An 11109-nucleotide genomic window follows, 5' to 3' on the forward strand; every position below is an offset into this window, starting at 1 on the left:
TCTCGCCATGCCGTTTAGCGATCAGGTTAATCCTTTTTTTTTATTGATAGATCGGGCGATTCTGAACGTGGCGATACCAAATATGTGTATGATTGATTTTTTTTATTTTACTTTGAATGTGGGGTCATTTGAACTTTTAGATTATTTTATTTTTTTATATTTTTAAAAAGTTTTTTTCACTTTTGGCATGCTTCAATAGTCTCCATGGGAGACTAGAAGCTGCCGTAACACAATTAGCTCTTCTATATACAGGCAATGATCAGATTACCTGTATGTAGCAGAATACCTCACTTGTTATGAGTGCCGACCACCGGGCGGCGCTCCTAGCAATCCAGCAGTGACAACCATAAAGGTCTCCAGGAGACCTCTGGTTGTCATGCCAACCCATCGGTCACCTGCGGGGTCACCGATGGGCGGATTTCTGGTGCGATTGCCGGAAGTGCATGTTAAATGCATCAAAGGGAGGGTGTCCAACATCGGCGTACTATTACGCCTGATGTCAGAAAGGGGTTAATGACCATTTAATCTTCAACTTGCTTAAATGTTCACAATAACAGCATTTTTGACCAGGGGTGCCCAAACTTTTAAATGCCACTGTAGTATACACTGAGACTCTGCTGTATATACATCGTAGAGGATACACTGAGACTCTGCTGTATACATCACATAGCAGACACTGAGACTATGCTGAATACATAACTAGGAGACAGACTGCTGTATATACACTGTGTGCAGAATTATTAGGCACGTTGTGTTTTAGAGGATTACTTTTATTATTGATCAACAACTATGTTCTCAATCAACCCAAAAAACGTATAAATATCAAAGCTTACTATTTTTGGAAGTTGGAGTGTTTTTTTTTTAGATTTGCTATCTTAGGAGGATATCTGTTTGTGCAGGTAACTATTACTGTGCAGAATTATTAGGCAACTTAATAAAAACCAAATATATTCCCATCTCACTTGTTTATTTTCACCAGGTAAACCAATATAACTGCACAAAATTTAGAAATAAACATTTCTGCCATGCAAAAACAAAACCCCCAAAAATTAGTGACCAATATAGCCACCTTTCTTTATGATGACACTCAACAGCCTTCCATCCATAGATTCTGTCAGTTGCTTGGTCTGTTTACGATCAACATTGCGTGCAGCAGCCACCACAGCCTCCCAGACACTGTTCCGAGAGGTGTACTGTTTTCCCTCCCTGTAGATCTCACATTTTATGAGGGACCACAGGTTCTCTATGGGGTTCAGATTAGGTGAACAAGGGGGCCATGTCATCTTTTCTTCTTTGAGACCTTTACTGGCCAGCCACGCTGTGGAGTAGTTGGAGGCATGTGATGGAGCATTGTCCTGCATGAAAATCATGTTTTTCTTGAACGATGCCGACTTCTTCCTGTACCACTGCTTGAAGAAGTTGTCTTCCAGAAACTGGCAGTAGGTCTGGGAGTTGAGCTTCACTCCATCCTCAACCCGAAAAGGTCCCACAAGTTCATCTTTGATGATACCAGCCCATACCAGTACCCCACCTCCACCTTGCTGGCGTCTGAGTCGCAGTGGAGCTCTCTGCCCTTTACTGATCCAGCCTCTGGCCCATCCATCTGGCCCATCAAGAGTCACTCTCATTTCATCAGTCTTAAAACCTTTGAAAAGTCAGTCTTAAGATATTTCTTGGCCCAGTCTTGATGTTTTATCTTATGATTCTTGTTCAAAGGTGGTGGTTTTTCAGCCTTCCTTACCTTGGCCTTGTCCCTGAGTATCGCACACCTTGTGCTTTTTGTTACTCCAGTAACATTGCAGCTCTGAAATATGGCAACACTGGTGGCAAATGGCATCTTGGCAGCTTCATGCTTGATTTTCCTCAATTCATGGGCAGTTATTTTACGCCTTTTTTGCCCAACACGCTTCTTGCGACCCTGTTGGCTATTTGCCATGAAACGCTTGATTGTTCGGTGATCACGCTTCAAAAGTTTGGCAATTTCAAGACTGCTGCATCCCTCTGCAAGACATCTCAGAATTTTGGACTTTTCAGAGCCCATCAAATCTCTCTTCTGACCCATTTTCCCAAAGCTAGTTACCTAATAATTAAGCACACCCTATATAGGATTTTGATGTCATTAGACAACACCCCTCCTCATTAAAGAGATGCACATCACCTGATTTACCTAATTGGTAGTTGCCTCTCAAGCCTGAACAGCTTGGAGTAGGACAACATGTATAAAAAGTATCATGTGATCAAAATACAACTTTGCCTAAAAATTCGGCACACAGTGTACATCTATCAAGGGCTCATTGTTGTATATACATCACAGAGGATACACTGAGATCCTGCTGTATACATCACATAGGAGCCACTGAGACTATGTTGTATACATAACTAGGAGACACTAAGACTGATTATATATATATATATATATATATATATATATATATATATATATATATATATATATATATAAAGGGCTCACTAGGTGAGATAGATCCTCTAAGCCTTAGGTTCACTTTACAAATGTGTAACTGGCGTCGGTGCAGCAGACAGGTGAGGTACTCAGGACACAGATAGCAGACAGGAGATTGTTAGCAGATATAATGGAAGCCACAGGCAGAAAGGTAGCTGAGGTACTGGAAGCAGCAGGCAGCTAGAAGATATCCTGGAGACCACAAACAGATTGCAAAGGTACTGAAGAACGCAGGCAGACAAGTAACTGAGGTATTAGAAGCTGTAGGCAAACAGGAATTGCCAAGCAGACACGTAGGACAGGATCTGGAAGATCGGGAACAAGTAGTAGTGGTACTGGAAGATGGAAGCAGACTGGGTGTGTGTCTTTGTAGGCCTTATATAGGCCTATGAAGCTCAATACATGGGAGCACCCCATAGTAGACAGGAGACCATTAGCAGAGGTACTGTAAGCAGCAAGCAGACAAATAGCTGATGCATGGATGCTGCAGGCTGTCAGGAGACATCCTGGAGACCACAGACAGATTGTAGAGGTACTGAAACCCACAGGCAGGCAGGAGACGTCCTGGAATCTGCAGACGGATATATAGCAGAGTTCCTGGAAGACATGGAACAAGTAGCAGAGGTATTGGAAGCTGCAGGCAGACAGTAGAAGTCTGGGAGACCGGTAGCAGTAGCACTGAAAGCTACAAGCAGACAGGTAGCACAGGAACTGGAAGCCACAGGCAGCTAGGAGAGGTTCTGGAGAATGCAGACAGGTTGCAAAGGTACTGAAAGCCTTAAACGGACATGTAGCAATGGTCCTGGAAGACAGGGAATAAGTAGCAGAGGTACTGGAAGCTGCAGACAAGAGACATCCCAGAGACCAAAGACAGGAACAATGCACAGACAAACTAAAAGTTTTAATACCAATACACAGGTGTGTGTCTTGGTAGGCCTTAAATAGGCCTTGGAAGCTCAACACATGGCAACACCCCAGGCTATTCGCAAAGCCTGATATACTGAAACTGTGCTGAATACACATCACATAGGATATGCCAAGACTGCTGTAAATACATCAGATTGAGACACTGAGACTACTGTTACATCACATATCATACACTGTGACTTCGCTGTATGTACATCACATAAAATACACTGAGATTGCTGTATATATCTCACTAAGGAGACACTGACACTCTCCTGCTATATACATCAAATAGGAGACAAACTGCTGTATATATTTCATAGAATACATTGAAACTCTGCTGTATATACATCTCATAGGATAGAGTGAGACTGCTGTCTACACATCACATATGAGACACTAAGACTGCTATATACATCATATAGGAAACTCTGAGACTGCAGTACACAGCATGTACACTGAGGTATATGCATCACATTGGATTCGTAGAGACTTCTGTGTCCATCACATAGGTAAGAGAGGGATAGGAGAACAGAGCACACTAACTCCATCTATAAAGAATGTCCTGACACTGGCCAATGTCAGACGTAATCTAGCAGTCTGTGCACTGCGGTCGAATTTGGGAATTAATTATGCATATGAGCATGCGCACACGCGTGCAACTTCTATTGAAAAAATAAAGGGCCAGTAGTCAGAAAAACAGGACTGGTGGCATAATTGCTACAGTTCATCTGGAATCTGCCCAATGGTGAGACCAAATAATTTAAAGGATATTAGACATATCCAGGATAGTGAGCATACTGCATATAAATATTCATATGTGCTTAAAACTGAATGAGTTCTTATAAAAAAGAGTCCGTTGTTACTAATGCAAGTTGGAAAAGGACATCACATTCTGTTTTGCGTAATTTTTGTAATACTTGAAACCTGGATGTCATTTTTTGAGACTTTTAATTAATTGTAAAACATAGTTATGCTTTCTACCATTTCTACCAAAATGTTATATGTTAGATGGCTTTATAATGTATTACATATTGTTATATTGTATTTTTTTTTATTTAAACTGTTCTGCATAATACGTGGGACACATATAAAAGTATAATATATAAGGTTCTCTTTGCTCTAACTTTCAGGAAGCTTGTGGGCCTTACGTGTTCATCATATTTGCAGTTCTCCTGTTCGGTTTTACCATATTCACGTACTTTAAAGTTCCAGAAACTAAAGGGAAGTCCTTTGAGGAAATATCTGCAGAGTTCCGCAGGAAGAAACTCAAGGGGCACAAGGCTACAGAGATGGAGTTTCTGGGATCAAGCACAGATGCTTAAGCTCTTTGATGTTGGGACAGCTGTTTTTATATTTCTAAAAAAAATATTTTATGAGAAACAGGGTAAAAACAGGGCTTCTTGTTTTTATGGATCATTATTTTTATAAACCTGAACATAAACAGTAAGTGTTTTGTATGTATGCGAGGAAATTAGCAAAAAAGCATCGAGAACCCTTTCAATATCTGCAACAATACGCTCAGGTAGTTCTTGTATGCAGATGAAAAATACACTACAACTGTACTACAGTCCTCATCATCGTCTGCAGAACTGGCACTGAAACTTTATGGTTCTCATTCTATGTTTTATGCATTGCAATATATTTTGGATTTCTGCAGAAAGGAAATGTGAAGTTAGATGAAAGTATTAACATCATCCAATAGCTAAATCCAAAATGATTGACCCACAGGCGGTCTATTTCCCAGACTGCTTAGGGTGATGCGGTTAGTTGATGGCTACTTGAAAGGTTTAGTATATTTTGTAGAATAACTGACATATTGCATATTTGTCCAACTTCACAGAAAACAATATAGCCATAAGACTAAGGCTAACGCATTTTGCACTTGAGCTGTAAGTATAAACCTATAAGTATTATAATTAAAGCTCATGCTGACTATGAGGTATATTGCTTCTAAAAATGAAAAGAAAGTCAACAAAATGGGCACAAAATCCAACCCAAACGTCACTTAGTTTGTTGAATATCAGTAAAAACGCCCTTTATAAGGGTAGTCCAGGTCAGAAAACATGTTTTCAATGCCGTTTTAAGAAATATTGGGGGTAGTCCCCCACTAAGGAACCTAATATAACTGAAACGGATAGCAGCAACAAAGAGTGTGCCTAGCTCTCGGACACCCAGCAAGTCCATGCAATACACACACAATCCATTCTTTTCAAAGGACACTTTGTAATTCTGTATAAACTCGCCTACTAGGTGACACCATATTCATTCCTTGTATTCTGGGTTGATAACTTTTTGTCAACGGGGTGAACCTAATAAGTTTGCCAACAGCCTCATGTAGATAAGTTTGCCAATAGCCTCATATAACGCACAGCTTGGTAGAGTGCTCATGTGTTTTTAATGGGGAAAGCTTAGGAAGTTGCTTATAGTACTTGTGCACAAATTTTAGGCAGGTACAGAAAAAAATACTGAAATCTAAGAATACTTTAAAAATAAATATGTTAGTATTAAGAACATGCAAAGTGAGTGAACAAAAGAGAACATCATTGAGTCTGTTTGGAATTGAAAAGTAGAGACAGAGGGATTTGCACACAACGACATCCACAGAAGATTTGTGGTTAATTCGCTAAGATGTTTGGAACAACCTCCCTGCTGAAGTCCTTTAATGACACAACAAATACTGAGTTGATTTAGATTTTTCTTTTGTTCATTCACTTTGGAGTTTGTTAAATTGATAAAAATAAAGTATTAAAGATAAACTATCATCAGAAAATTACGTACTGATTACATTTTTTTTGTGTTTAATGTATTTTGTTTTTTTTACATAGCACGATCTGTATTAAAAATAACAATCTTGCAAGTTTCACAATAGATATTAGGGGTTTTTGTTTCAGGAAATAATACATGTACATAGTTACAGTGGTCAGATCCTGACCATATATTTTGTATTGTAGTGTCTACTGAGCTTGTCCAAAGATCATTGTGAAGGGAGTAGGAGCAAGATCAGATGTGACTGGTGGATCCTGTGATAGCAGCCAATTATAGAGAGGTGTTAACTGTTAATGTAACCCTGCCTGCCTTGATAAGAAAAATCTGATGTAGTCTCCTCCTCAAAGGACAGGAAGTAATAGCCTGAAAAAGGCCCACTAGCCAGTGTGAAAATTTCAAGATTGCAAATGTTATTTTTTTCAATAACGTGATATGAAAAAGAAATGCATTACAAAACAAAATACATATAGCTTAAAAATCTGATTTAAACAGTAGGTCATTTTCAGATGATACCCTCCCTTTAATACTTCTATGTTTGACAGCATTCTTACTTTGCAAAATTTGCATCTCTCAAAAACATTGCATTGTTCTGTCTATCTCAGGAAATAAAGGGTTCTAATTTAAGACTGCTTGACCTTGATCTCCAGTCACATGTTCCCTTAATGAGTAGAGGAGTCATTAGACCAAAGCAGTTCAGTATCAATGTAACAAAATAGAAAAATTAAATGAAAGTTGTCAAGAGCAGCGCTCATAGGGCAGGGTTGATAGACACAGATTGTGGTCCAAATCCAGACCAAAAATGAACATCAGTGTCTATTACTGTATGTGAAAATCAGGACAAATGATTGAAATCAGTAAATTTTGCCATCTATAAAGTATTTGAGCCAGCTAATTGCATTTTACAGTACTAGAGCGGTCTCCAAAAGCATATTGCTTCATGTACATGAAAAATGGCCTAATTCATTATTGCATTTGCGCCTTTTTTATTGTCTAGTTTTTGGTGTTTTTCACCTGTTTTTTTTTATTCGCATCTTATTCTTCTTTTAATTTGTGCCTTTTTGCAGTCTTATTTTATTGGTGTTCAGTGTTCACCTGTTTTTCACCTGTTTTTCTGAGCAAAGTTTGGTGTTTCCAGATGTTGGGTGATTCAACAATTGCAATTTTTTTTTTAAAGTTTCTAAACTTTTGGTCAAAAAAGGTAAAAGACAAAAATAAAAAAACCCATTTTTTATTTTGTGCAAAATTCATGAACAACAGTCACCATTTTAAAGAAAAACATCAACGAATACCACAAGAAAAAAAAAAGAACAATGACTTTAAAAAACATAAATGATGAATTGTGCATAAAGTGCTTTGAAGGTGAGAGCGAAATCTGTTCTATAAAGTGGATGTGCTAGATTCAGCCCCAGAAAGCCTGCTTCTGTTTAAGAAAAATATTTAATAGCTATAATACACAGGTGATCAACTTATAATAAAAGAAATTATAAAATGTTACATATCAAAAACAGTTTTCACTTTTTCCAAAATATTAATTTGTATTTTCTCTCTATATCCTGTTTATAGAGGTGCAGCTGAGTTTTAGAGGTATTCCCCACCAAATGTACATATTGTTAATATAGATTCAACATGAGGGCTGTTATTCCTGAGAAAAATGGAATCTTTCTAGGGGTTGCAAATTTGCCAATTGGCTAAAAAATGTAAAGACTCAATGCTGATCGGCACATCATGTGTAAAGACCCCGGACTGATCATTCGGCATATTGTTTACTGCTCTACTGGTCTGTTACATCGTTTTCATTTGTGTGTTATTAGAAATTGATTCTCACCATTTTGAAAACATACATTTTTTATATACCAATCAAATATTCAAATATTTTCTGATAATTTGTATGTCTGTGCTGTCACTTATCATGGAATCAAAATTACTGGTGTGAAGAAATGGCCAGATTTTGCCATCAGCACAGCCTGTCTTATTTTGATTTGTTAAAGGGAATTTGTCACCAGGTTTTTGCTACCTTATCTGAGCGCAACATAATCTAGAGACAGAAACCCCAATTCCAGGGATGTGTCACTTATTAGACTGCTTGCTGTCATTTTGATAAAATCACTGTTTTATTTGTTGCAGATCTAGGAGTGCTCTGAATGCTGAGCTCTGTATATCCCCGCCCACACCACTGATTGACAGCTGTGTTTACAGAACAAAGCTGCCAATCAGTAGTGGAGGGCGGGGTTATACAAAGCTCATGAATATGGAGGACTACCTGGCAGCAGGTTTACTAGTCCTCTAGTGATCATCTCCTGCTGATAACAATGATATTATCAAAACTACACTAAATGGCATAGTGAGTGACACATCGCTGGAATCAGTGTCTATCTCTACATTATTCTGCTCTCACATTAGGTGACAAAAACCTGGTGTCATACTCCCGTTAATATCAGCTGCCTATGTATAGGAGATTGTATGCATCATATACTACTGTACACTAAAGATTTTTACGCCTTTGTATATAATGTTCCTACACAATCTTGTATTTCCCTATGTACACTTTGATGATAGATTAATGAATTTTCCCTAATTTTATATGCCTCAGTTTATGAGAATTTACAATAGTCACATTTGCAATAATGAAACACATGATTAATTATATGTACTATTGTAATAAATGTGTTACCATTGTGGCATTTTTGATAAATGTTATATTAATTTTAATTGAGATGCTTTTACTATTTCTCCTAGCATTTTAAAATAAATGTCATTCTTGACCCATAATACAACTTATTAAACAGTTTTCTTTTTCATTTAGAATATTCCCTGATCCTCCCTTTACTAGTAATAGAAGCTGTAGGAGACAAAGGAGCGCAAATAGGGTCTTATCCCACGGATTTCAATATTGTTTTTTTTTTTACGAGGTAGTATAGAAAGAAAGCATATGCGTCAGCTGCCACAGGTCCACGGGTCGGCAAACGACCATAACAGAAATGTTATAGAGGAAATTTGTGGATTGTATCTGCGCTGCTAGACAATTCAAATACAGACGTGGTTGAAGACGTAATGGTGGTTTATTGTACGCGTTTTGAAGTCTCTATGACTTCTTCTTCAGGAAATACGACAAAGACCTTTGTGGTATTTCCTGAAGAAGAAGTCAACGCGTAGAATAAACCAATACGTTTTCAACCACGTCTGTATTTGAATTGTCTGGCAGCGCGGATACAATCCACAAATTTCCTCTATAACATTTCTGATCCTCCCTTTAGCATAATGGGGACATAAGTAAACTTTTCTCTAAACATAACATGTTAGGCAATTTTTTTTCAACCCATCTTCAGGTCTGTGAGTTAAATAGATGTGATCTGTAAAGCAAAGCATAAAATATAATAGTGAGTGAGAATAATCTTTGTAAGCCAAAGGAAATGGCTCTGTATATCATTGGCATACATTGTTTTACTGACGAGAGTATACATGGGAAATTGTCACTTACTACTTACTATGGCGATATGATAATTTTTCTCATCATATCATGATTTCTATGTGGAAACTAACTTAAAGCTAACCACCTAATCTGAGAGCAACATAATATATAGATAGAGACTACAATTCCAATGATATGTCACTTACTGGGCTTCTGGCTGTAGTTTTAATAAAATCACTGTTTTATCAGCAGGAGATTATCACTAGAGGACTAATAAGCCTACTTCCATGTAGTCCTCCTTATTCCTGACCTGTAAAATGCTGCTTTCAGCACTAATCTCAGCTTTTTACCTATGCACAGCGTACACAGAAAGCTACCAATCAGTGGTGTGGGCGGGGTTATATAGGGCTCAGCATTCAGAGAACAGGTAGATCTGCAGCAGGTGAAAGTGCAAATCACAAATACAGTAAGCAGTCCATTGCTGTAATTAAGTTCTCTCCCCATAAATCATGCTGCTCTCAGTTGGGGTAGAGCATGGATTAGCAACTTGTATGAGTATCTCACAATAATCTATATATTGTATATTAATAGAAATAATTCCAAAAATACTTACCGTACTTAGCAAGGACCATAGAAGGAGGTTATATACCATTGTAGCAAATATCATATAGAGAATATGTGTAGAGAAGCCACATTTTCAAAGTTAAAATTAAATAACATGAACTTTATTAGAAATCATTAAAAAGGTACCCAGCTAGCCAAAGATTGGCTCCAACAACCAGCAAAGGTCAAGGTATCAACATATAATAGAAAACCTTTGGTTTCAATAGTACAGAAAAATAAGGGATCAGATATAGATAAATGGTATAGATCAATGTAAGATAAAAGAAAGTCACCATATAGCACATTCTTTGAGAATATAGTCATATAACTAATAATATGCAATAGCACAGAGTAAAAAGCATAAACAGTGCCCTATATGGAAACAAATTCCCAATCAAAAATTCGTATAAACAACACCAAACCAAAGGTGTATACATAAGAAAATAACAAGTAATATTATCAGAGCTGAAAATGTGGTGCCAGTGCTTCCCTCGGAAGAAGACACTGGCGCTGAAACGCACGTAGGGGTCCCTGGCACCACATTTCCAGCTCTGGTAACATTGCTACTTGTTACTTTATGCTATTGCATATTATTAGTTATGTTCTTACAGATTGTGCTGTAAGGTGACTTCCTTTTATCTTACATTGATCTATACCATGTATCTATACCTGATCCCCCTATTTATCTGTACTATTGAAACCAAAAGTTTTCTTTTATATGTTGATACCTTGACCTTTGCTGGTTGTTGGTGCTAATCTTTGGCTACCTGTGGATGTACGTATTTAATACTTTCTATAAAGTTCATGTTATTTAATCTTAACTTTGATAATGTGGTTTCTCTATAACTGTTCTCTATACGATATTTTCTCAAATGGGGTAGCAAAAACCTGGTGACAGATTATTTTTAAAGTGTTTGGTGGCATTCTATATGTGTAGTTATGTAGTTGGGTGAAATTGAGT

At 37.6% G+C, this 11109-nt stretch overlaps 1 protein-coding gene across 1 annotated transcript in view; it reads left to right on the top strand.

The window, feature by feature from the left end:
* Positions 1–6760, top strand: part of SLC2A2 (solute carrier family 2 member 2) — a 117921-nt gene extending 111161 nt beyond the window's left edge. The window contains exon 11 of the mRNA XM_077290543.1: positions 4501–6760. Within this exon, the coding sequence (XP_077146658.1) occupies positions 4501–4692 (192 nt within the window). The 3' untranslated portion in view covers positions 4693–6760. The remainder of the gene's footprint in view (positions 1–4500) is intronic.
* The last annotated feature ends 4349 nt before the right edge of the window (positions 6761–11109 follow it).

The sequence above is a fragment of the Ranitomeya variabilis genome, chromosome 2, assembly GCF_051348905.1.
Source record: "Ranitomeya variabilis isolate aRanVar5 chromosome 2, aRanVar5.hap1, whole genome shotgun sequence".
NCBI classification, from domain to species: domain Eukaryota; kingdom Metazoa; phylum Chordata; class Amphibia; order Anura; family Dendrobatidae; genus Ranitomeya; species Ranitomeya variabilis.